Source organism: Tursiops truncatus, chromosome 5 (assembly GCF_011762595.2).
Source record: "Tursiops truncatus isolate mTurTru1 chromosome 5, mTurTru1.mat.Y, whole genome shotgun sequence".
NCBI lineage: Eukaryota > Metazoa > Chordata > Mammalia > Artiodactyla > Delphinidae > Tursiops > Tursiops truncatus.
Window position 1 is genome coordinate 25,535,732 of NC_047038.1, and position 27,746 is coordinate 25,563,477.

At 37.0% G+C, this 27,746-nt stretch overlaps 2 protein-coding genes across 2 annotated transcripts in view; both read left to right on the forward strand.

The window, feature by feature from the left end:
• Positions 1 to 22,906, forward strand: part of LOC141275670 (bifunctional heparan sulfate N-deacetylase/N-sulfotransferase 4) — a 139,248-nt gene extending 116,342 nt beyond the window's left edge. The window contains exons 4-6 of the mRNA XM_073804696.1: positions 16,596 to 16,781; positions 18,882 to 19,010; positions 22,850 to 22,906. Of these exons, the coding sequence (XP_073660797.1) occupies positions 16,596 to 16,781; positions 18,882 to 19,010; positions 22,850 to 22,906 (372 nt within the window). The remainder of the gene's footprint in view (positions 1 to 16,595; positions 16,782 to 18,881; positions 19,011 to 22,849) is intronic.
• Positions 7,077 to 9,264, forward strand: LOC101318079 (guanidinoacetate N-methyltransferase). Its single transcript, XM_019927984.1, is given in 5 exon segments — positions 7,077 to 7,084; positions 8,338 to 8,489; positions 8,492 to 8,820; positions 8,822 to 8,876; positions 8,879 to 9,264. Coding segments are annotated over 5 exon segments (930 nt in total).
• Positions 22,907 to 27,746: the final 4,840 nt, after the last annotated feature.

Genomic DNA, 27,746 nt, shown 5'->3' on the forward strand with positions numbered 1-27,746 from the left:
AGTCACTGCTAATATAATGTCATCCAGGCTCTGGGGTTCTTGAATTTGGAGGAGCATTTCCTTACCTCCCATTCTCTACACCATATACACACTCTTAAGAACAAATCAGAAAGATATGGGTTAAAGAATATTTTAGTGACATCATCTTGTGTTAATTCAGAAGTTATCCTTGACAGTACTGAAAAGAAGTTGAAGAGAGAGGAAAGTACTGCCTTTGTCTCTTCTCCCTAAAAGTTAATTGCCTGTGTTCTAGTCTTATCTTCCCTCTTCCCTTTTCCTTGCTCCTTAAGGATGGGACCACTTGTATTTTACTTCGTTTTTCATGTACTTCAGTCTGTGTAATCCACTATCCTAATTCTCCATACCAAAGTTGCCATCCTACTTTTAGATTTAAGCCCTGTGATAGAAATGCAGCTATAATTGCTGGTAATTTCCCCTGATAAGCTAGAATTTCTAGACTGGGTTTTCAAATTAAAACCCACTATATATTTGGAAACGATTTTTTGTATCAGTTTTTAATCCTGAAACAGGCAAAATATATTTTTAAGCTTGAAAAAGCATTAAATAATGAAATCAAATATTAATGGCATTACCTTGGAAGACAGAGCAGTGAAAGTTTGCTAAATGTTCAGTAAATGGAATATTTGTATGATCTTGAATATATTTAATTCTACTTATTGGAAACCTATGATGAGCAAAATGGTGTTCGGAAAGAAGAAAATAATAAAATCACAGTGGGATGATTATAGGATACCAGCCAGCAAACTTGAAGCTCATTGATATGAGCATTTAAATGATTTTGTTACTGAATATAGAATGTTTATTTATAGATGGCATTTTCCAACAGTTTAAAAGTATTTCCATATATCCATGTGGTCAGTAGAGATATCCCTTCATCATTATGTCTGTTAATTTTTTCTTTTTATATTATATATGCATATATTTCTCATCTCTTGTTCGAAACTATTGTTCACAGACACAATTCATCCATTACCATATTCCTTTTCTGTGACAATATTGAAATATCACAATCCTTTGTACCTTCCTGTTAATATTCTTGTGTTTTATTTACAATAAAAGTGAATAAAACTTAGTGTGAAAAAATTGCACAGCTATAGATTCAACCTTTAATATATGCTATATCAAGATGAAATATTGTGTTACAATAAGTGAGCTATCCATTTGTCACTGAAAATCTTTAGCATTTGAGTGCTTTATTGTTTTAAGCATTTCAGAGAGTAACCTTTTAAAATACATAACTTACCACTTTAAAATGGTAAATGTGTCCTAAGCATCATGACACATTTTTCACAACAGCTAAAGGTTTTCATGTTAATACAAATGATTTTACTGTACTCTTTTCCTGCTGTGCTGTCAGAGTCAGCTGTGATTATATGGATTATTTGCTCCTAAACTATGTTCACAGAATTTTTGAATTCTTGTGTCTACTTTTTCTAGTTTTCCAGTCTATTGTTTGTAATGTTGGTAGCTTTCTTTTCTAGCCATTGTCATGTTATCTGGGCCTAGTAGCCAGATTCCCATTTCAGTAAAATGAAGTGGTCAAAGTAGATGACCACTGAAACCCCTGATATCTGTAAAATTATGTGAATCTGAATTGCCCTGAGCTTGGAAATCAGGTAGAGAAGGCTTCCTAGGTTTGTTTCTAAAGTGATAATGAAAGCTCTCAATTCCACAAATGAAAAAACTGAGCTCATAAGTGACTTGTACTTGGTCACACAGGGAACCCACACTCTGCCTTGTGGTTCCTAATTCATTGTTCTCAATTGCACCATACAACACCCCAAGCAAGAGCTGATGATCTGTGGGAAAACCAGACAGTATCTTCCCAAGGTAAAATGAACCAACTTGTGTGCCCTGTTATTCTAATGGCCTTTTGTTAACCATAGTCCAGTTAATTAAGGTAATATATGTGACTTCTGCAAAGCTGAATAATAGTTGAAGAACCCAGACCTTTCTTCTGTATTGAGAGAAGTAGATGTTATTGTATAAAATTTCAAAGATTAATATGGAAAATTTCATGTATTAATGGCATAATTATCAATGCATTGTGTAACAAGCGAAAATATTTTGATTTCGCTTTCAGCTACCCATTGACAGCAGATAGGTATAGGTTTTTGGCCTTTTTACAAGTAGGATGATATTGTTTAATAAAATTCTTAGCTAGTTTATTCAAGCAGTCGCTAAAGTTCTCAATTTCTGTTTTCACCAAACCTAGGCCATGAAGAATAGGATAAACTTTTTGCCTGGAAATTAGAATTGGTTTTTCACTAGCTATTAATATTCATACTGCTTTGTAATGGATTTAGAGAAAACAATGGCTTTTCTTGTCATGTGTTGTATCATGGTCAGTCCTTGACTTGCCAGTCTGGTATTGATGGGTAGATAAAAGAATTTCCCTTAGACAGAAAATTTCTACAATACATATTTATCTATTTGATTTTTTTAGCAGAGGGCACCATCAGACACCCCCATCCCCCAAATCCCTATTTTAGCTGCAGTATCTTTTTTCTGTACAGTAGCTTTTTTTTTCCTGAACATGTTTAATCTCAAAGGAATAAATGCCACCTACAGAATGCACTTTAATATTGGGCAGCAATAATTGAAGGAAATGAACTATTTATATTACTCAGATGCGTTGATATGAATCTACCAAGGTTTGCACCTGTCTGTTATGGATACCTTGTTGTCATTATTTTTAGTAAGTATAAAGTCTTGAAAGTCATTCTTTCTGCTTTATGGTTTTTATGCATTTAAATAATATTTTAAGATTAACTAGAGGAGCTCCAATTCTTTTCAAGTGCTGATACATATAACAGTTGCAACAAAGATTTCCCCCTATAGGAGGTAAGCTGATAACTGCGTAAAGTAGTTGTTAATATTTAATTTACTTGCTTTAAGGTAAATAAATATTTCCTCTAAATATTAAGTTTTATTTATATAATACAGAGCAATAAACTGTGCACAAAATATAAAAGAAAAATTCACGTTCCTCTGCAGAAAACAAAACCTTAACTATTTTTATACATAAAAATCTTTTATGATGTGAGTTTACCCTGTGTGTGACACAGCCTAATTGCCCTGAGTAGCAAGTTCATGTGTTTAGCTTCAGATGTATCTTGGTTCAAATTTTGCCAATTACTAGATGGGTGCCCTTAGCAAATGACTTAAAATTCCAGTGCTTTAATTATGAATGTGTAAACTGGAGATGATAGTTGTTTCTACCACATAGGTTTTTACGAGGTTTAGGTGATGTGTGTACATGTTCATATGTGTATAATGCTTAGCTAAGTGCTTGGCACATAAGTCTTTCAAAAAGCATTTGTCCTCCTCCTCATCATCATCATGGCTACCATCATTCTTACCATATTTCTTCAGGAAGCATGTGATCATTCCTCTTGAAATAAGAGGTTGATGATGATTGTAAAACGACCAAGTGACTTTTTCAAGGTAATGTAATATGCACATTGGGAACAGATCCAAGATAGTCTAATTTGCTTTGCAGTCCTCCATCTATCCATCATTCAGTACTGAATGTGGTCACTAATTTTTGGTGATTCAAAGAGACCAATATCTTACCAAACATTCCAGGAAAAAGGAACATTCATGATAAAAGTTGTGTTTTTAAAGAAAATAAGCGAAATATAAAAAAAAAGTTGATACATGTCTATGTGAACTCTTGAATCTTTGAAATTATTGCTTTCCAATTATGTCCAAAAATTTTCAGATACTTCCTCCAGTGTGAAAAAGTAACTCCCGTCTTTCATTTGTTCAGCTGTTTGTTCATTTCTTTCTTCTTTCTTCCCTTTCTTTCTCCCTCTTTTCCTTCCTTCCTCTCCTCAACAGGTAATTAATGAATGTGTATTATCTACTAAGCACTTTACTTGACACCAAGGATGCAAAAATGAATGAGATGCTGCTTATTCTTGGGATATAACTTCAGTTTAACAAAACAGCATTTTGGGTTTTTGAGAGACAGGTACAGAGCCCAGCATAGCCACAAAGGAGACACGGGTTAGTTATAAGAGGAAGAAAAATCATAAACAGGACAGACAATTGAGATAACAACACTTGTGAAAAATGAGTAGGTGTGCTTGAGGCAGAAGGCAGGAACAGGGCATCCAAGCAGAGGGAGCAGTATGAGAAAGGGCACAAGATAGTGCCCAAAAGAACGTGTTCCACTCTTGCGACAAAATATATATCAATATATATTGCTTCAGCAACAACCTATCTGTGGGTCAGGAAACTATTGCCTGTGGGATTTAGCTGCAGCCTGTTTTGGTATGGCTGGTCTGCTAAGAGTGGGTTTTACATTTGTAAACGGTTGTAAAAATCAAGTAAACAAAAAAAAATATGTGACAGAGACATTGTGTTGCTGGCGAAGCCTAAAATATTTCCTACATAGCCCTTTGGAGAAAAAGTCTCCCAAACTTTGAACTACACACTTTGACCTATAAAGATGCAGAGGAAGGTATCTCAAATTGGAATCATAATAATGGACAGTATTTCATGAATCCCTAATTAATGTACATCTATCCATAATGATTATTGGTAACTTGCTGTGTCCTTAGAAATATGAAATTTGTGGAACATAAAATACATTTCTGATAATTCTTGCCCTTACGAATCTCCAAAAGGAGCATAAAATATTGAAGAAAAGAAGAAGAAATTGATTTGGTGTCAGAAGAGGCTTTGAGTTGGGAATTAAGAGAAAATGAGCCCGTGTAGTTCATGTGGAGCCAGAATATGAAGGAACTTTTCCCTCTAGGTTTCAGGGCCTCAGGGACCCTAAATCCAACTGTTCTGATCACTTTTGCTTAGAACTCTACCTTCTGAAATTCCAGTTCTCCAGATTCTCATAACACCTCCCCTAATTAATGTATTCTAATCTACTGCTCTCCTGTTTACCTCCTAGATCAGGACTCTTATGTGCCTTTTATACATAAGATTAGGAAGTGGGCTGCTTAGCAACAAGGCATGAGAATTCTTATTTCTACATTCTGATAGGGTACAGATTAATACTTGGTCATCACTTCTGAATGCATACTCAGTACCCATTTTCACACTCTTCCTAGTGAATAAAGCCAAAGTTTGCTTGTGGAGCCAAAATGTCTAGCTAGAGGACAGATTTTTCAGCTTTTATTTCAGGTAGAGAGCATTTAACATAGTTCTGGCCAATTAGATATAAAAGTAAGTCACGGTATGGAACTTCCAGGAAAGCAGGTTAGAGATGGCTGATGTTTGCCCTTCTGCACTTTGCCTTTGTTCCTTTCTCTTGCCTAGTATGTGGTCCTATTGGCTGGAACAAAGACATTCATCTAAAACATGAAGGAAAGGCCAAGAGAATCAGAGACCTCACTTCTGGCATTCTTGAACTTCTGAACCAACCACTCATCTCTGGATTTCCAATTACTCAAGAAAAATAAGCACTTTTCTTTTTCTCAATCCACTGTTTCTTGCTTTTCTGATGCAAAGTTTGACCATTTCCTATCCAGTGCTTTTCCATTGCATTTTTTCTCTTAAGCTGTTTTGAGATTTGCCTACATCCAAACTGCCCCATTGTCTAAAATTTGTAGACCCTTCAAAGGAATATTTATATAGAATACCCTAAACATGGCCTAACACTTTTTAAGAAGTGTTGATAGTGAAAATTTTACGCCTAATTATCAATCAATTATTAGATAGCAGTTTTGTGAGTGAATTCTTAGAATGCTTAATAATAGCATAATTAACTTTCAGTGACAGATTTTCATTTTATTGCTTCAATGACCAAACTTGTTTTTAATTAATAAATGATTGTGAGCTAATCAAAAGCCAAGGTTTGCAAGATTTTTTAAAAAATTTAACTCCTGCTCTACTGAGTATACCCTATTCAAATTGGATAATCCATCAAAAGCAGTAGTTATCACATGTTTTTCGTTTTCTTTTCTTTTATTCTCTTTTGTTTTTCAATTTGAAAAATTCAGCTAGATAGTTTCTTTTATGCTTTATCGGTAGGGGCTGAACATTTTCATCATTCTGTAATCACCTCTTCAGAGTCAACATTTCAGTTCCATGCAGTCACTTCTGCAGTAACCTGAGCAATATGAGAAATTGTTTTCAAACATGTTGACAGTGGAGAGAGTTAAAGCTGGTTAATAATATAGTAGAACTGAAGGGCTTGAACTGGAGTTGTTTTGAGACGAAAACTGTATTGAAACTTTGATTTCCAAATATCATGCCACTTTAACATGAAAATAACAAAATGGAAGTATAATATTTGGTATGGCATGTCTACAGAAACGTATAGTAATTTACCCATCTTTATAGACAGTTACTTAAGTCATCATAATTTATTTAAGTTTTTTTATTATATATGTACCATTTATTAACATAAGCTTTTTGTCTGATGAAATTTATTTCACATGGTAGTAAAGTTTCCACAAAATTGGAAACAATCACAGATGGGAATTATTTTAACTCCTAGAGAAGGCACAGGATGTCACAGAGGACAACATGTAATAACCCTTTGTATTTTGGAGGTGGGGGAGAAAATTTACAACCAGAGGGATGGCTCATTCCTACACCAAATGTTTAAAGCATTTTTCCATAAATGCATTAAGCTGGCATTAAGGGGAAAAATGACTCCTAAGGGAAATCTCAGCTTGTCTCAAAAATAATATTAGAAATATATTCCATTGCTCAGAGTAATAGTTTATGCAAATCTATTTCTGCAAAGTGATGCGTTTAAATTAATGATTCTAAACCATCAGCTATATAACTGTGGAAGCATCCAAAAAGTTAGGAAATGTGAGCAAAATTTTAAAATGAAGGACATTCCAGCCAGTTTCAAAAAGGACAAGTTGCCTTCCTCTGCTTGTCTACCACACACACACACACACACACACACACACACACACACACACACACACACACACACACACACACACACACACCCCTAGCCATTTCATCTAAACCAGAGCTTTATTTCATGAACATAGGCAATCAGGTAGAAGATTTTTAAAAATTATTTAATACTTGCTGTGTATAGATATTTGAGGTACTAAGAATGGAAATATATGGGAAGGTAAGTTAGTTACATTATTTACTTGAGATAAAATTACAGATGAACGTATTGTGAAAATGCTGTGATTTGTATTAAGCAAAATTATCTTGAGTACCTTCTTTTTGCACGTTTCTGCTTATAGTAACTATAGAAATGATATCATAATGGAATGGATCATACTATTCTTGTTTCCATCTCTTAACACATTTACAAAGAATCTTGAATGTTATTCCTTCCAGGTTAAAGGCATTGTTAGAAGCTCTAAATATTTACTATCTGGTATCATTTCTCTTGTCACTAACTTACATCTAGAACTAGATCTTTCCATGCAGCAGAGGCAACAATGAAGAGAAAGGTACTAAAATGCAGATCTAGTATTTCCTGAGATAGCCTGATATCACATCTTTGCTGCCCCAAACTCTTCACAGGTCTTTGCTTTCCTCTTTATTAAGCTCTTCTCAAGAACCCATCATTATAAGCATTCTCTTGAATCCTCCCTGAACTCCTTTACATTTCTTGGTAAAGGAGAACTCCCTTGCAAAGTCTCAACTTGGTAAAGGTAACTCCCTTGCAAAGTCTCAACTCCTTTTAAATCCAAATCTCTACCTAGTCCACTCCTGTACCCCCGAAAATTAATGTGGCTAGATCAACACTTAATTGTTCTCACTTTAAAACCATGACCACAGACCTCAAGTGGAGCTCAATACTGCCCAGAAGTTACACAGCAAGTCCTTATTTTGTTCACAATCTTACTCTCCTGAATCACTGTTTCATACCTTCTCTTTCTGCAAATTACTACACGTCTTGCCCCATCTTAATTCTCAACTGATGAGTTTCTTATTTCACTGAAAAAAAAAAAAAAAAGGTCAAGCAATTGAAAGAGGACTTCCACATGGCCCCATTACTACAACTACTACTTCAACGTGGTGGTAACAAAATGTAAATATAATAATAGGTTTGATTTTAATTTGAAACGTGAGCATGTCTATACAGAAAAGAAAACATAAAAATTATAATAATCTTCAGAGCTAGTTACTCAAGTGGTCCTAATTATTTAGTACAATCTTTTTGAATATGTAGGTACCCCTTATTACCATAAACTGTGTTAACAGTGACCTAAATATTCGTCGTGGCTTGGCATGCTGTGAGGGCAGCACACAATCCTGGTTCCTGTCTTGAAACAACGAATAAAAGAGCTAGAAATGCAAAGACCAAATTCTGTCCTTTTGCACTCAATCACGTCCCTTCCCAACGGTTCGAGAATATCATTCCAGGGCCCCTCCCAGAAGGCCAGGCAGGGACCTGGCCCTGCGCATCCAGAGCTTGGGCGGCGCACAGCACCAGCGCCAGCGCCGCGACCCGCGTCTTCGCGCGGGGCTGGATACGCACCTGCAGATCCTGGGCGAGCTGGCAATGGAGAGCTGGGAGACCCTTACCTGCAAGCGCTGGCGGCCGCCACCGCCTCCAGAAAGGGCCAGGTCCTGGAGGTGGGCTTCGGCGCGGCCATGACAGCTACGAAGGTGCAGGAGGCCCACATCGACGCGCACTGGATCGTTGAATGCAACGACGAAGTTTTCCAGCGGCTCCAGGAATGGGCTCAGCGGCCTCCCCGCAAGGTGGTTCCCTTGAAAGGCCTGTGGGAGAAAGTGGCGCCCCCCCTGACAGACAGTCACTTTGATGGGATCCTGTACGACACGTACCCGCTGTGTGAGGGGACCTGGCACACACACCAGTTCAACCTCATTAGGGACCATGCCCTTCCGCCTGCTGAAGCCAGGGAGCATCCTTACCTACTGCAACCTCACCTCCTGGGGGAGCTGATGAAGTCCAAGTACTACTCAGACATCACCACCGTGTTCCAAGAGACGCAGGTGTCCGCCCTGCTGAAGGCGGGCTTCAGGCGGAAGAACATCCACACACAGGTCACGGCCGACTACCGCTACTACCCCTTCCGGTGGAAGATCACGCCCGGTCACCGAGCACTGAGGCCACTGGGCCCACCCGCTCAGCACCCACAAAGCCCTGCGGACTCCAGGCTTCAGGTACTCCCAACTCCCACGACCCTACTCAGCACCTTAGTGGCCGGGAGTGCAGGCTCTGGCCTCTCAGCCCGAGCCCAGACCCACACCAGCTGCGTGACATCAGCAAGCTTCCCTGGCCTCTGCAACGGGATTACCACTACCTTCCTCCTAGGGTCTTGAGGATGAAATAAACGTTAACGCTGGGTTTGGCCAAGCAAAAAATTTTAAAAATATATATATATTTTAATTATATAATATAAAAAACTGTAATTCCATTAGTTCTCCCCTGTCTTCTAAATCATTACCCTTTCTATAAACATGCAGCTATTTCTCCCATCTTTAGATAGTCCTGTGCTTATGTTGTTTCTCCAGCTACAGCACCATTTCTTGACTCTTCATTTTAGCAAAACTTCTTAAAATCGTTGTTATACTCACTTTCATCATTTCAGCTCCCTCTAGACTCTCTTAAATCCACTCTGATTTTCTTGCCCTTCACCACTCCACCAGATCTTCTCTTTTCCAGTTCATTAAAGGACATCCAGTGTTAAACCCAATGGTCAATTCTTAGTTCTCCTTGGAAATTCCTGGTGTTCCTCCCATCTCACTTGCAATACTCTTTCTGAGTGTATTTTCTGGATTTCTTCTCTCCTCTCTGCCTTCTTGATGTTAATCTGTCCCAAAGACTTAGCCTTCCTCTTCTCTCTGTTTACACATTCATTCTGTTGGTGATCTTAATGAGTTTTATGACTTTAAATAAAATTGATATCTTGAGCTCTCCAGCTGAACTTGGTCCTCTAAATGCTAAACTTATTTATTTGACTTCCCAATTGAATGGGAAGACATTAGACATCCAATTGAATGCCTAATGTCAAACATATGTCCTTTCTCCCCCAAACCTGTTTAATTTTTTTTATTATTTTTTATTTATTTATTTATTTTTTTGTGGTACGCGGGCCTCTCACTGTTGTGGCCTCTCCCGTTGTGGAGCACAGGCTCCAGACATGCAGGCTCAGCAGCCATGGCTCATGGGCCCAGCCGCTCTGCGGCATGTGGGATCTTTCCGGACCGGGGCACGAACCCGTGTCTGCTGCATCGGCAGGCGGACTCTCAACCACTGCGCCACCAGGGAAGCCCAACCTGTTTAATTTTTAAACTTTCCAGACTCACTTGATGGAAATTCTATCCTTCTAGTTGAGCACCTTGTCTCATCTTGCATATTCAATCTATCATCAAATTCTGTGGCTCCACCTTCACAATATATCCAGAATAAAATCACTTTTCACCAGTTACATTGTCCCCACCCTGGTCCAAGCTATCACTATCTCTCACTTAGATTGTTACCAAGACCTAGTAACTGGCTCCTACTTTCCTCCTTACTTCCTTTCAGTCAGCTGTCAACATAGAAGCCAGAAGAATTTTTTTTTTTTAAATTGTAGTCTAGATCATCTGTCTGCTCAGAACTTTCCAGTAGCTTCTCATCTCATTCAAGGTAAATACCAACATCCTTTTGTGGCACATTAAGGACTTAAATGCTCTGTACCCCTTCCTTCTTGTCAGTGACACTGCATCATACAACCTCTGTAAAAGCATAGTCGATGTGAATGGTGCCCCCTGGAGTTGTTCAGTAAATAACTGACAAGGCTACTTGCAGCAGTGCCACCTCTTGACATTATCTCTTGCTACTCTCCCCCTTTGCTAACGCTGCTCCAAGAGCAACTGAATTCTTATTCTTCCTCAAAAATACCTGAGGTTCTTTCAACTCACAACAATGTATGTACTGTCCTTCTGCCTGGAATGATCTTCTCCAAGTTATCTGTATGGCTTAATCTCTTACAACTTTAGACCTTGTTTCAAAATATTACCTTCTCCATGAATAATCTATTTAATATTGCAACCCATACCCCTTCATTCCTCTCCTTTTCTCTGCTTTATTTTTCCCAGTAGCTCTTAGCCCTTCTAATATAATATACAATTTACCTACTTGTTTTGTGTAATCTTGGTCTCACCCCACTAAAATATAAGCTTCCCTATGGCAGGAATTTCTGTCTGTTTGTTCAATGCTGTATCCTCTGCAACAAATGGCTCCTAGTATGTTATTATACATAATAAATATATATTGAATGATTGTCAATGAAGTGGGACTTCTGGATACCAAAAGTTAGCAATGAAAATGCTTAATCAACCACATTTTATACAGTGTGAATGAAGACTTGCTTAGTCTTTGTGTTAGTTCTTTTCAAGCAGCTAAGAAGACCTTCAGCAGGGTCAAGAATATTAAAGGGATGTGTCTCAGTTGCCCAAAATAGCTCTACTTAGAATTGGAAAGTTCACACTATAGAAGAAATACTATTGCTGTGCTATTCCTATTTCAAAAGAAAAATCCATTTGTAACACAGAGCTCTCCAGAGATTTGTCACCATTTACTAGGCTTCAGTCCAAAAAGTGTAAGGACTGACCCAGCCAATTTCCAGGGTCACACAGTCATTGCTTTTATCACTTATGAAAACAGAAGACAATTTCAGTTCCAAACACTGTGCAAAATCAATGATCCTAGGATCATTGTCAAAGTTGACAAGTGATTCCACATTGTCCTTATTAAAAGGAAAATTAGATAATGAGATCTGTTTCCTTTAGCACCAGTGTCACTCCCTAGAAATTGTATATTTAGGAAGACAAATCAATACTTTAAGTTCAAAAAGTTACTGTTCAGGCTCCCCTGGTGGCACAGTGGTTGAGAGTCTGCCTGCCGATGCAGGGGACACGGGTTTGTGCCCCGGTCCGAGAAGATCCCACATGCCGCGGAGCGGCTAGGCCCGTGAGCCATGGCCGCTGGGCCTGCGCGTCCGGAGCCTGTGCTCCGCAACGGGAGAGGCCACAGCAGTGAGAGGCCCGCGTACCGCAAAAAAAAAAAAAAAAAGTTACTGTTCAATGAAGTATCTCTTTACCACAAGTACATTCATTTATGCAAAAATCATTTTATTTATTTTTCTTTTCTATTCATTTATTAAATTTCTATGATGAATTTAATAAAAAATTTTATTTGCTATTTCCTTTAAAAAATATTTATTCAACACCAACAATGTGCCAGTCATGGTGCTAACACTGGGACTATTAAACCATCCTAAATGTATTAGGTCTAGTTTCACAAGCCATATCTCCTGGAGTGTAAACAGAAGGTCATAATGATAGGGAAAACTGCCATTTGTCTGGCTCTTTCTCCTCTCTGTATCAGGACCTCCAACCATTATTCAGGCTACTGTCCAGCTATTTGTGGTAGCTGTAGGAAATATCTGTTATATGTCCATGAGTCCAATCCTCCCAACTCCTAGTTTTCTCCTTTTCTTCTCTGGTTCTCTATGGTGTGCCAGGTCTTCTAAAGAGTATCTACCAATGACTGACCACAGATTGTTCTTTCCACCTCTGCATATGTTGCCTGCAGTTCTTTTTGCCTGTATATTAGGACGTGTTTATCCTATGAAGGGGTATTGCTTTACGTGCTGGCACAAAGGTGCTTGCAAGTCATCAGAATTAATCCATTAGAGCAATGTTCTTTCAGTGCAATCCATTCCCCTTCTTTTGTTATAACACGATTTCACCATGGGGTTCACCTGTGACTTTTATTATTTAAATAGACTAGTCTCCTAGTTATTTTCTCTATACACTAGTCATTGATCAACATAGGATTTAACAGTCATATATATAACATGATAGTATCTAGCTAAACAAATAGGTGTTTCGCATGTATCAATGAGTTTTCTTGGAGAAATGCTGGGCAGTGCTTTAGCAAACTCTTCTTCTAGTTTTCCTAGTTTCCAACCACTGACATCTCACCTGAACCTCTTAAACCTTTTATACTTATTAGAAAGGGGAAAGACCACTTGTATCAGTCAGATTTCCATGATAGACGCAGAAGCCATTTGGAACTTTTTGAAAGGGAGTTTTTATTCAGCGATCTAAGTGCTTCCAAAAACTTTGGAAGGGCTGATGGAGCAGATTCTAGGCTGTACTCTTCTGGGACTTTGCAGAGCCAGACAGAACTGGTTCCCTAGTGGGGCCACTGCTTTTAAAGCTGCCACTGGAGCTCTGACAGAAGCAAGAAGTTTTCACCGCTGCCCTGCAAATGGGCACCAAATACTGCTTCAGAAAAGATCTTACGTACCAGCAACAGGAGCCAGGAGCTGCCAGACTTTAGCATCTGCCCACCTGCTTCCTTCTGACATCTATCCTAAGTACTTCTAATTGGCTGAAACTTGTTTGCATCAAAAATGATAGCGGCAGAGTTTGGGAAATGTATAATTTTGCTTTATAACCCCCCCAAGTAAAAATAGAGTGGTAGGAGTTCCAATTCAGAACTATATATTAAAATCAATTCCCTTTTGTCAGTAAAGTGCTTCTAGTCATTAACTTGGAGCAGGGAGAGAGGGTCACAGTAGTAGCAACCTAGTAGAAAGGCAAAAGCAATGAATTTAGAGGACTTGGGTATAATTCTAGCTCTGACATTTGTGAACATGAGTAAGTCATTTGCTTTCTCTGAGCCTCAGTTTCCACATTTGATAATCCAGGCCACCTCACAGGGTAATTATGAGGATAATGTTAGACATGAATGTAAAAACACTTCATGACTATCAGGTACTAAGCAATTGCAAGCAGATAGGATCAGTAAGAATGATTAAAGAAAAATTAAATGAGATCATTTCCATTACGTTAGATGTTTGGTGCTAAATATATTTTCTAGTTTTGGAAAAATGATGACCCTGTTTTTATATAGTCTGTAAGTTACCACATTATCTCATTTTCCAATCAACTGGGAATTTCATGTAAATAGGAATGATCAAGTTAAGCTTCCCATAAACATTTGTGGTGTTATCTCATATTATGATATCATAGAACTCCTAGATCTTTTCAAAGACATTGTTTTAATAAATAATAAAAGCCACGTTTGAATTAGTTTACTCTGTCATTTACATGTCTAATTTTGTAGTCTCCAATGCTTCCTATATTCACATTAGAAAGTCTTTCAAATTTTGCAATTTTTGTGATCTTGTGTAAATATATGTTTAGCTCACTTTTTAGTTTACCAAGTCACTGGGAAGGGTGTTTTAAGCTCTGGACAGTAAAGAATGAAGGTTTCTATAGAAAGCCCCTTGATAACAGAAAAAGAGTTTGACTAGGGAATTACTTTTCATTTTGTGTTATCATTTAGATTGAAAAAATATAAACTCATAATTATCTAGTGTGATTTACTATTTTGATTGAGCTCCAGTTGTCAGTGTGATAAGATGACCTTATAAGCAGTAGAACATTAAGCTCCCAGAAATCAATAAATATAATAAAATCCTTTTACTTCCTTCCTACTCACCAAATCAATTGCTTTTTACCTTCTGGTTTCTTCATGAAAGTTCTACAGTTCATTTAACTACCTGTCAAAAGTGAAATGTCTTTTTTTTCTGAAGAGATACAGCTGTTTAATATTTCAATTCTCTCATTTTTTTTTTTTTTATCTCTTTGCTTCTGGAAGATTCGCACACTTATCTAGTGTTCTGGGCCCAAAATTTGAAATAAAATATTAAACAGTGATAAAAAATGGACACTAACAAAATGATTGGTGAAGGCTATTAGGATTCATACACCGATGATTTTGTTATTCTTCTAGTCATGGGACAAGACAGTTATGAAACCTCGGTATGAATCGTTTGAAAGAGTAATAAGAGTATAACAGATTGTCTTCCCCCTTTTTGTAAATCAGAACTACTTCTCTAAGCAACAGTCATACAAATTCTATTTACCAGACAGAAAGGTTTGAACACCCTTGACCTTAGATTTCTCTCATGAGAAAGTTCATCTGTATCTCATACCCAGTGCATCCACATCTTGGCTACTCTGCGATACTCATCCTCAGAACACTTTGTGACAATTCACTGGGCAACATGGAACTAACCAGAGATCTAAGGCTTTTTCCAGTACATTCTTCCCAGTGAGTGTCAGGGTAACAGTAGTTGCCTGCTCCCTCTGGTAGTCCTAGTAGTTTTGTTACTGGAGTTTTCCAACTTTGCTTTATATTGAAAATACAGGCTCCTGGAAGAAGTATTTTTCCTCTGCACACACAAAGAAATGAATTTTCCCCAATACCTAGCCAAAGACTCCATATCACTTTACAGCATTGATTTCATAATTCAGTCTTTCTACAGTCACTTATTGTAACAGATGTTAGAAAACACATACTCCTAGTGAAAGAGAGGTGAATTTGGCCATACAATGAGGGTCATTCCATAAAAGGAAGAATGAAGGAAACTTGCAAAATATTTAGGGCCCATCTTCTGAACTGAACGTGGCGTATGACTTAGGTATTGTAGATATATGACCCATTCACTACTTGCTTATTATGCCAAACTGAATTCTTTTCCTATGCTTTGTGTCATGTAATAGAAAATATAAATGGCAATTGTCAAGTCAACACTTTTGTGTTCTGTTTATTGATTCAATCAGCCTTCATGTATTACTGTATATTGTCATTTATAACCTCAGTTGATGAGATTCAATCCTATAAGGCATCTTTATAAAGCAGATAAGCATTTCAAGGGAGAAATATAAAGAAGCGGAAATTAGAAGACTGCAGATCTGTATCGTGTACTTCACAATATAATACCATTCTTCGACAATTTTTTTCATATTCTTGTTTTAAATTTATACCTCTTTTCCTTTAGAGTTGACTGTCTACCCAAGGCAAGCATCTCATAGTAAACAGTAGGCTTTATAAAAATAAATTGAGCTGCTAAGACCCAAAACCAATCTTCACTTTTCCTTTACCGTCAGTATCCAAAACATCACTGAATCTTGTGTGGCATTTATCCCCAGGCTTTTAATCCGACCACCAACAATCAAGTTTAGGTACTCATGTGCCCTCTAATCTGCGCCATTGTAATAGCTTCCTAATGCACAGCCTTGATTCATTTCTTCCCCACTTCTAGTTCATCTTAACATGTTGTGACTATATCCTTCTTCCCAAGACATAGAGCAGATCATGGCCCTCCATGCTCACAGAGCTTCCTGTCTATACTATTCAAATAGAATAAATCCCAATCCCTTAGGTCAACAGTAAAAGCTTATCACATTATGGTTCATACCTACCTTTCTGGTTGTCTTCAACATCATAGACACACACACACACACACACACACACACACACACACACACACACACACATTGGGCTATTCTGTCTTCCATATTTGGGTACTTACTCAAGTGGCACCTTTTTTTTTTTTTTGTATCTGTCTGAGAAAGGGCCATATCTTCTTCCTGTCTTCCCCCCAAACCTTCTATTTTCAAAATTCAGAGTTAATCTTAGCTATACACCACATGCCCAAAGTATTTACTGTGTCTATCATAGGATTATAAAACTCTACCCTATTAGTTTTTATATTTCTCATCATTAGCATAGATGTTTGTGGAAACAATTTTAGTTGAATTCAATTGACCACACTCCATATGATGTTGTTCTGGCTTTCTTTTAGGAACATGGAATACCTGTCAACATGGGCTATGCTGTGGCACCACATCACTCAGGGGTCTACCCAGTTCATATTCAGCTGTATGCAGCTTGGAAGAAGGTCTGGGGTATTCAGGTCACCAGCACTGAAGAGTATCCACATTTGAAACCTGCACGGTACCGAAAGGGCTTCATTCACGATAGCATCATGGTGAGCATATACTGCTGTGTGTATTGAAGGTTCTTAGTATCTACATGTGGTATGAAGACAAAATCTAACTTCAGAAATCTTTTACATGAGTATCATAAATCCCTTGGCTACCATGGTGGGCACACATTATTACATTGCTTACCCATAGACTTGCTTCTTAAGCTGTGAGGTAGTTTTGGCAAATTCAAGGCAAAGCTCAAAATATTGGAAACAAGCTTCATATAGGTCATCCACTGCAGTTTCTGGATTAAAGTTTTGTCTAGGGACCTTATACTTCTGGAGAGTTTCTCCATGTCTATTAAATACCTCTCAAGTCACTACACCATCAACAGACAGAATCCAACAAATAGCATCTGAAAGCTAAATTTATCTTCTCAGTTTATTTTGGCTTTCAGACACTCAAGAATCTTAAGATAGCATTTTTCATTGTTCTTTTTCTTGCATACTATGAAAACAAAGGTATATATTTTCTTTTCAGATAAATTAACTGAAAAAATAATAATCTGATGTAAGAATGATATGCTCCTATAAATGAGAATAAAACCAAGTGAATATTAGATGGGAATTTATAATTATTCATTGGAATGAAAAAAATCCTATTTTTTACTTTGAGATAAAATAGTTCATTTTAAAACTTCCATCCCCACGTCCAGTGCCTTAGGTCATGTTCTCATCATCAGTTGCCAAGATCATAGGAAAGGTTTACAAACTGTTCTCCCTCCTTTAAAGATTTACATCTTTTCAGTCCATTGTTCAAATTGCTATTAGAATTATCTACCTGTCTGTCTGTCTATCTAATAATTATCTAAAACCAAAGAAAAAGTAATAGCACATATGTTAACCAGAGCTAATACTCAATATTCTTTAATCATAAAACTTTAATATTTTATTGTAAATTGGTACTAGAAGACGTAAAGAAGCCTTGGATTTAAATGGAGCTATTGATAATGCAAATAATAGTATATGGTGTCCATAGAAATCAAGGCGATATAAAAAGTATTACTCTGATATAATTGCAAAGCAACATGAAAGCAGTTTTCTTAACTGAGTAGCATGACCATTTGTTATATTATTAAATAAAAACATTCCTTTAAACCAATACTACACACATTCATTTACCTTGAATTTAATACAAACTGTTATGAAATTAAGCAAAGAATAAATAAAATTATAGCTATTCTGTGCAATTGGATGCATTTTTCCATTAGATTATAGTTTATTATTCAAAATAAGTTTTGGAATAAAATTACTTATTTGCTTTCTCTGCTGAACATTCAGATGTACAACAGAATTAACCACAGAATATGCAGGAAGCAATCATTAGATTATCTGACTACTACTGTGATTAAAATTTCAATTCAGAGTAGTAAAAACAAAACAAAGTAAAGGTGGCGAGGGTGATGAAAACGCATTGTTTTGAATCCCAGAACCTGAGGACCATGTAAAACTGTATTTCAGAAACAAGGAGAGTAATGGTCTAATACCATGAAAAATGCAACCCTGGAGAATCTCTATATTTGAATTAAACCAACCCTAAGAAGACTTTTATTTTTTACCATTTCTTTAACATAACTCAGATGGTGAGTGAGATTTATAGGCATGAATGAAAATGCTTTAACCTATATGTCCTATAGCAGGGGTCCCCAACCCCGCGGCTACAAACCGGTACCGGTCCACGGCCTGTTAGGAGCCGGGCTGCGCAGCAGGAGGTGAGCGGTGGGTGAGCAAGTGAAGCTTCATCTGTCGCTCCCCATGGCTCCCCATGGCTCCCCATCGCTCACATTACCTCCTGAACCATCCCCCCCATAGCTCGTGTTACTGCCTGAACACCCCGCACCCCAATCTGTGGAAAATTTCTCTTCCATGAAACCTATCCCTAGTGCCAGAAAGGTTGGGGACTGCTGTCCTATAGCTTTTATTTAGCAAGTCTCTTAATATGTGCATAATTACACCAACATCAACTCTTGATTACATTAATATTTTGGCTTTATCAGTTAAGGAACTCCAATAGGAATGAAATTCGCAGACTCTGAAGTCATGACACAGTGATGGAGCTTTTAATTAAGTCGTGTCAATGTGCTGCTTTTTCTTTTTCCTCAGGTCCTCCCTCGACAGACCTGTGGGTTGTTCACACACACTATTTTCTACAAAGAGTATCCAGGAGGCCCCCAAGAATTGGATAAAAGTATCAGAGGAGGTGAACTTTTCCTCACAATCCTTCTAAACCCAGTACGTATTCTATTTATGCTTTTTACCGTAACATCAGAACTTTCAAATATATGTTTCGTTTTATTTCTATTGTCAACCCTCTCACAAGAATAGTTGGTAAATACTAGAGAGAAATTAGACTAAATCTCCAAATATTCAATTCCCTTTATAATCGTCAATCAAGAAAAATGCAGATTTGTTAAGATTCGTATGTTGAATATAACAGTTAAATGTAAGATATCTCAGTGTTGTCTCCTATACTGGAATTGTAGTAAAGACATATATACAGTTCTATAACCACAAATTAACATTCAGAATATTGTGGTGCATACTTTGTCTATAAGTTGAATTTGCTCCTAGCTCAAGGTATTAGTAGACATACATTTCAGTCTCTAAAAATGATCACAATGCAAAACTGCATTGAAAATACATAGCTATGCATTATCTTTGTATAGTAGGGTCATCTGAGGCCTGTTTTTAAAATCTCCATTAATTTTATTTGGAATCAAAGCTACAGAATTTGTCCCTTTCGATTGTGCCCTTTCATCTTTCAAAGTTTTGCAATTTTATTTCCAGTTATATGTGGAAAAGTATAGCAGTGTGGGAATATATTATCATTAGATAATGTTGAGATTATTTCAGCTTTCTCAATTTTTTCCCATAAAGGTTCTATTTCTGAGGCCTTAAAGAGGCATGTCCTTTTTTGCATCCCACTGCACCAATAAAAAATATGAAATAGTGAGTTGCATGCTATGTCCACCTTGTTTAGTATAAGAAATTTTCATACTCAGGGAAAATGATTCATGCTTTAAACAAAACTATAGCTCAGTTGTCTGTGGCAAAGCTCCAGGTATGTTTTAAACAAATTATTTAGATAATTTATATATGATGTTTTTAATTCCTGAAGAAATTAATAAAAACCTACCTTGTGTAAAGATGAAAACTTTTAAATTGGATTGGAGGGATAGGGAAGTGGGGGGCAAAAATGCTTCACATGAGTGTGGGTAATCAACAACCTCCTCAAACTGCAGAACTATTAAAAACAAAACAAAACGGTCTGTTGTGTTGGGGTACCACTAAACTGGGGAACAGATTGGATGCTCTATGATCTTAGCAAGAAACTCTATTTCTCAGAGCTTGCTTGCTCTCCTGTAAAACAAGCTTGTTGAACTGGACAGTCTTCAATGTTCCTCAAAAGTATTCCTTTTGGATATTCCATTTTTTTGTGTATAATTCAAATTCATTGAGACTTAAAAGAATCAAAAACGTTACAAAAATATATTTTGGAAACTGAGGTATACATGTGAATGTTAATTCAAGCAAATGTGGGAAATCTTTCTTTTTAACCTTTCCCTCACTAATTGAGAATTTGATCTCCATAGAGGCAACGGCCACATCTTCATACCGTTTTCACTCTGGAGCTACACTCCCAACCCCAAATCTGCTCTGGTCACCTACTCAGGGGAAGAGATAAGCATCACAACACTGATGATTGCCCCCCCTAAACCTCTTGCTCCCCAGGTCTGATAGTTACTGATATTTACTACCTGGGTGCCCATCTGACTACTTGTCGTTAAAGAGATGGATTTATAACTGTTTTTTTGTTTTTTGGGGTTTTTTTGTTGTACGCGGGCCTCTCACTGTTGTGGCCTCTCCCGTTGCGGAGCACAGGCTCTGGACACGCAGGCTCAGTGGACATGGCGCACGGGCCCAGCCGCTCCGCGGCATGTGGGATCTTCCCGGACCGGGGCACGAACCCGTGCCCCTGCATCGGCAGGTGCGCCACCAGGGAAGCCCTATAACTGTTTTTAAAATTTTTGAATTCAGTACTCTTTATAAAACATCATTCAGAGGCTAATAGTTGGTCCCTTAAATAAGATGAAAGACTATTTGGCATCTCTATCTTTAGCACTTGTTGTGAACTAGCAAAATAACACTAACCTTACGTAAAAAGCTTACCATTGCCACACAGATTTATTTTAATTGCAGAGGAATAGAACGGTGGAAGAGGAGAGTTTTCAGGAGACTTCTAGAGTCCAATCACAAACTGCAGTTACTTTATCATTGTGAATTGATGGTGATCTTAAAGTAGGATCCATGAGTAAATGAGAGAGACCCAGATAGACACAGAAAAAAAGCAATGCTACAGGTAGTCAATAGTGTGGATAATATAGGACATTCTATGTATGGCGATATGAGCCTGGATCAGACAAATAATGGTCCACAGAGATATGGGAGAAAGGAATAATGTTGCTCAAAACATGAACAGCATAGCCATAGGCAATCCAGGTAGATGCTACTCAGCTCTCTATGGAGACAGGCTGCAAGCAGCATCTGACAGAACCCAGATCAAAACAGGGCTTAGTTCTAAAGCTGCATACACAGAAGTTACCAGATGTATTAGTCAGGGTTCTCCAGAGAAACAGAACCAAGAGGATGAGTGGGAGAAGAGATTTATTATAAGGAATTTGCTTATGTGTTTATGGAGGTTGACAAGTCTCAAAATCTATAATCAACAAGCTAGAGTCCCAAGAGAGCTGATAGTGTAGTTCTAGTAGAAGTTCTATGGCTTGAGAAACAGGAGACCTAATGGTATAGTTCCAGTCCAAAAGCTGGCAGGATTGAGACCCAGGAAGAGCCAATGTTTCAGTTCAAGTTCGAAGGCAGGAAAACAACAACAACAACAAAAAAAACCCAAAAAAACCCCAAAAAGCAACCATCTTGTTCAAAGGCAATCAGGCAGGAGGAGTTCCTTTTTACTCACAAGAGAGTGAGACTCTTTGTCCTATTTGGCCTCAACTGATTGGATGAGGCCCATCCACATTAGGGAGGGCAATCTGCTTTACTCAGTTGATCAATTCTGTTGTTAATCTCATCCAAAAGCATCCTCACAGGCACACCCAGAATAATGTTTGAGCAAATATCTGAGTAACCTGTGGTCCAGTTGAGTTGAGACATGAAATTGACTATCATTCCTAATGAGGAACTTAAGATGGGAGCAGACTGGAAGTAAGTGAAATGAAAAGGGGAGCACAGAAAGAGGGGAAGAAGTGATGAATGAAGTAAAGATAATGTAAGCTTGGAATTTTTTGTACCTGTGTCCTATTGTGAATAGAGAGGCATCACAGATGATGGGCTATGATCAATAGTCACTTCACCGATGTGGAAAAAAAGAAGTATTGAGGCTGCTTGATTAATTATTATTTTAAGTTGTATGGTTCCAGCAAGGCTGGCAAAGATGGAGTCTGCAGGAAGAGAATGAGGAAAGAAGAAAACAAAAAATAATACTGATACACAGCCTTCTCCTCTGGTCTATTCTTTTTCTCTAGTCATCACTTAATTCTTTGTAAGAATAAAGAGTATCTCATTATTCTTTCACCAAAACCATGCTGAAGAAAAAAAATCTATAAATTAATTGATGTGAAGGTATGTTTTCAATATTAATTAATTAATATGCTAACTCTAAAGAATATTTGTATTCTAACAAAGCCTATTCCCGAATGAGAGGTTTATGATTGTATTAATTTAGGTATCAAAGTTCCTTGGGGAAATATGATTTTAGTAAAAAGCATTCAACATCCATGAAATCATAGAGAAAGATGACTGACCACCTCTTCTACCTAGGAAAATTGATGTCTGTGAGGGCTTATAAGTAGGATAAGTGATCATAGTGTTAGCATAAACTCTAAAGATTTAAGGCCATTCTAACTTTATTTCATTTTTTCAATAATGATCTATACTTTCACATCATGAAAATACTGTAGACATCCTATATTATAACACCTCTCCTGCATGGTGATTTTCTCCTCTGATTTGTAAATGATCCATAGAATTTTGTCCTTTTACTTTTTGGTTTTCAGTATGTTAGTGAATGGATGAATAACGACATAGATAGCATGACACAAAGCTGGCAGTGACGGTAATTACACCAGATGATAATATTAATACCCAGTTATACTTAGCAAATTGGAGTGATAGACAAAATCTAGCAAGATGAAATTTAACAGGGAATAATGAAAAGCCCCCAAATTACTTTCAAACAAAATAGTGTATAATGCCAGCATTATATAAGGATAAATATTATATAAAGATAGAGTAAATCTGCCAGAAAATTGTATGGGCTGCATCATGTCCTATTCAATTCCTTGTCATTGAAGTTGTCTAAACAGAAATTTTGTAGGAATGTGAAATCTCTTACTTTTAATCTGACGCTAAGACTGTGATTCTGTTCTTATCCAGTTAGACGTGGGGTATATCTTTTTCACTGTAAAATATAAAAAATATGAAGTAGGTTTAATTTTACATATTACAGACCAGCATTATATATTTAGTTTTAGTCTATGATTATAAGGTCAGAGGAAAAAGGGAAATGGTAACTTATCAACATGTATAAGAACTAAAAAATGAGACAAAAATGGGAAGATATTCAGTGGTAGATGTATTGAGGGAAGTAGAAGAGAAAAAATGTTCTATCATCAATATACTGAAAGAAATATTAGTGCCAGATTTAGCAGACCATTTTGAACTGGTTGGTAGTTTCTAGATTCATTTGTATGCAAGCATCCTATGAGTCTAATAAAAGCTGGAAAAGGTATGTGAGGGAATATCCTGGAATTTCCCCCTCTAGAGTACTTTAAAAGAGAATCAATGGGGCTTCCCTGATGGCGCAGTGATTGAGAGTCCGCCTGCCGATGCAGGGGACACGGGTTCGTGCCCCGGTCTGGGAAGATCCCACATGCCGCCGAGCGGCTGAGCCCGTGAGCCATGGCCGCTAAGCCTGCGCGTCCGGTACCACAAAAAAAAAAAAAAAAAAGAGAATCAATGACTATGTAGTTCTTTCTTATTGCCTTGGGAGTTCATCTACCTAAAGGAAGGGGACTGGATTAAATAATGTTGAAAAGTTCCACATATTTTTTTTTTCTGGTTCATAACTTCCACAACTCTGCTCTGAAGTCAAAAAGGCATGAACAACACCAAGACCAGCATGGCCTCTTTCCCTGTCCAGCTTCCAATTTAGGAATTCACATTATTTTGTGTCACCCCCCCCACACACTTAGAATAGACCTGTATCCTTTCTGTGTTCAAAGGTCTCTGATATTTTTTCTTTATGCATTTTCAATAGGTTTTTAAAGTTAATTTTGACTCTAGCTGCTATCTTGTTCTCATAGTTTGACACATTTTAAAATATGTCATTATTTCTAATATATCATAAAGCAGAAAATGCAAATTGAAATATATTTTTACATCTTGACTCACATATGAACTCCTAATACTGTTGCATGTTAGATTTTTTGATTCAGAAAACTGCAAGAAATGGGGTTTCTTGATTTCCTTAGATACAAACTTGTTTTGCCCATATGAATGTAAAAATTGAAAATTAAATGATATTAGGGCTGTTTGAATGACATTTCAAAAGAAGAGCTAGGCATCTGTCCACTTAACATTCAGGTAACTTCCTCATTTTTTTTTTAGATTCTATCATGACCTCATCACATATTGATATTTGCCTGTACTGTTCCACACTTGTCAAATACTAACATGTATTTCCCTAGTGCCAAATTCTTCTTGTATTTTCAATATAGTCTTTGTACAGATAGGAAGAAAGATAATTTAATCATGTATGAGGTGAAACAGCTTACACCAGGTAACCCACCATCATTCAAATTGAGACACTACCCTATAAAATATGCAGCAACTGGCAATAGTAAGGAAGTCTGGAGTCTTATCAGATGGTGTCACTAGTAACTATAAAAGCTTGAAATGAATATGCCTTACCGGATTTAATTTTTTTTTTCTAGCTCATTTTAATTTTGTGCTACACAAAGAACAGTATGAAGATAGAATTTTCTAAGTTTTCTTACATATATATCTAAAGATGCTCCGATTCTAGAGTGCTTTAAAATGGCAGTACTGTAACCAGGAAGTCTACATTGTCCAAAGTTCAGAGCAGTGCCTAGACTCATTAACCTTTGTCTGTTCTTTGGCCAGTTGCAAATTCAGGTGAACAAAAAATATGTGCCTGAAACAGCAGTGTACTTGAAACTGACAGTAGAGTATAATGGAACCGCAATGATATACTTCCCCATGTGCTGTCTCCTGAAACTTCATACGCTTAGGCTGGTTAATGACCTTTCCTTTCTCATGTATATCAATCTCCAAAATCATGGAATCTAATAGCAGGTCAGTACATTATGGATTAGAGCTGGCTTTTCAGACAGATTAGAGAAAAGGCAGCTGCAAGGCGTAGGAAAACATCAACATGAAATAACCTGAACCAAACTTTAATTTCTTTTTCATGCTTAAATAATATGGAAGTAGATATGTAAGATAATTCACAGAAACATATTTTATGTGCGGTGCAGCAAAATAAAATGCAAGAAACATCCCGAGTCCTTTTCAGAGAAGATTAAAAAGAATTACAGATTACTGATATTCAAAGCCTCCAAATATTCTTTGACGATTTTGATTTTGATTTTCTATAAATGCTGCACTTTATAGAAGATTGTAACAATCAGATAATATTTCATGTAGAACAAAACATATATTCCACCAAAATATACTTCTTTATAAAATAATATATTAATATTTCTAACTCAGGGTCACGAGGGATATTGACACATGTTCCAGCAGTGTTTATTAGAAAAACAATAATAAATTAACTTCCAACTGCTCTACTACAGTGAAATGTGCCTCTCTTATCTGTGCAGGGACTTTGAAGCAATTAATGTTATTGGGAGCTCTGAGGCTTACAGCCTGGGAGAACAGCCACCAACTGTGAGAAGAATGAACCCCTGTAGAATATATAGATTGTGGAAAATTGTATTTCCACTCACTGAAAAACCTACAGTCACCTCTTTTTTTCCCTTTATCTGTTTTTTGAGTTTTGGGGGTTTTGGGTTTTTTTTTTTCTGTTTTTTACTTTTCTTAAAGATTTGCAAGACTAACCTTTACAAAAGGGCATGAATCACCACTTCTGCAGTGATTCACACTCTCAGCAGGGATACTGTAGAATATGGAGTCAGCTAAGATCCGTGGCCTCAGTACAGATGATATTTTTTTCTGTCCACACTGAAAATCAGGATCAGAGTTATTATAAGGTTTTAGAGAATGAGGAGAAAATTTTGCTTTCTCCTGATTTGGGGGTAGTGCATGTTTTGTATGATTTCCCACAGTTGGATTTACTTAGCAATTAATAGCTCAGAATATAAAGTGCACCACCACAAAAGAATAGGATCTTTTGTCTCCTAAACCTGAACTCTGTCTTCTTGCCAAATGAGAGAAAGGTTGCTATTATTGTACAGACATGCATCTTTCTAAAGCAATGGTGGCTACAGGTCCTGATGGAATACAATTTACATTCCTCTATACTTCTATATCATGAACAAATCCATAAAATTGCGTTGTTTTTTTCAATTTTGTTTCCCTAGAAAAATAAATGAAAGCAGCAATATTTTAGTGGGGAAGTCTATTTCATCTTGTGTAACTGGGTAATTTAGTTTTCCCAAAGCATGTTATGAAAGGTAGTGGAATAGCTCTTTAGCATAAATAAATTTTCAACAGCAAAAAATACAACCTCCTGTTTATGTAGTTGTTAGTCAACAGATAAACCTTTTATTCCTCTCTGTTTTGAGGCTTACAGTATATAAATATTAGGCGCATAACGCTCACGACGATTAGGGATAGTTTGGAAGGAAAATCAGTGAATTCATGATTGTTAAAAAAACAAAACCATCTCTGCATTAGTCTTTATATGATTTAGTGGCTGGTGAGATAGTAAGAAATTAGGGGGTTCGGTGGGAGCCCACAAAATTAATATTGATATGTGTGCTTTTTTTTGGCTTGTGAGTATTCACCCACCATGGTGTTCAAAACGGTTGATTTTATTCTCTCTTCCACAAATTATAGAACACCTAGATATATATGCAATATATATTGTTTCTCTCTTTCTCATTTATTTATTTATTTTTAAATCTTAAAGTGCATTGAAGCAGAAAGGCCTCTTTGGATCACTTTACTTTATTTCATCTCGGTTTTTCCTACTTCATTTTCCTCTGACTGCTCCTCAGAGTAAGATATTGTGAAAATAAAAATGTGCGTTCTTTTCTAAAACATGTTGATATTTTCACATTTTTGTATTTTAAGAGTCCAAATTATTTTGTCTTAGTTTTTCCATTAGTGGCTTAATGGAAAACTTAATGCTGATATGATAAGGAGTATTTATAAATATTAAACTTGCTGGTACCCATTGAGGAATTAAAAAGTCTTATAATTTCCATCCATACAGTCTTATCCACAGATGTCCAAAGGGGTCTATCACTCAAGTTAGCTTGAGTTGATATTTGTTAAATTTTTCTTTGAGATTCATAAAATCTCAAACGTAAAAATTGTTGACAAAAATAATTGGGAGTCTGGTGTTTAATTCATAATGAATTGTTAGAATGCCATCAATGGTATTTGTATCTCAATCGTTTTATTTTTGTTTATTTGATCTTTTTTTTCAAGGAGATCTTCTTGATGTGTTCACTATAAAGTAGTTCTATTGTATGGATGTTCATGTGTGTGTATAACCCCTTCAAGGAAGGCTTCGGAATCCTGTCCAGAGGAGTTGATATTTGAACTGAGCATTGTAGGGACTCATCAGACAAATGAGGTAGTGTGGTGGGGAATGTGAGTTTGCAGTAGGAGAGGGAAGAGCTGCAGAATGTTACAGAGGCTAAAATGACCGTGGCAAGTTTGGGAACTGTAAATGTTTGCATT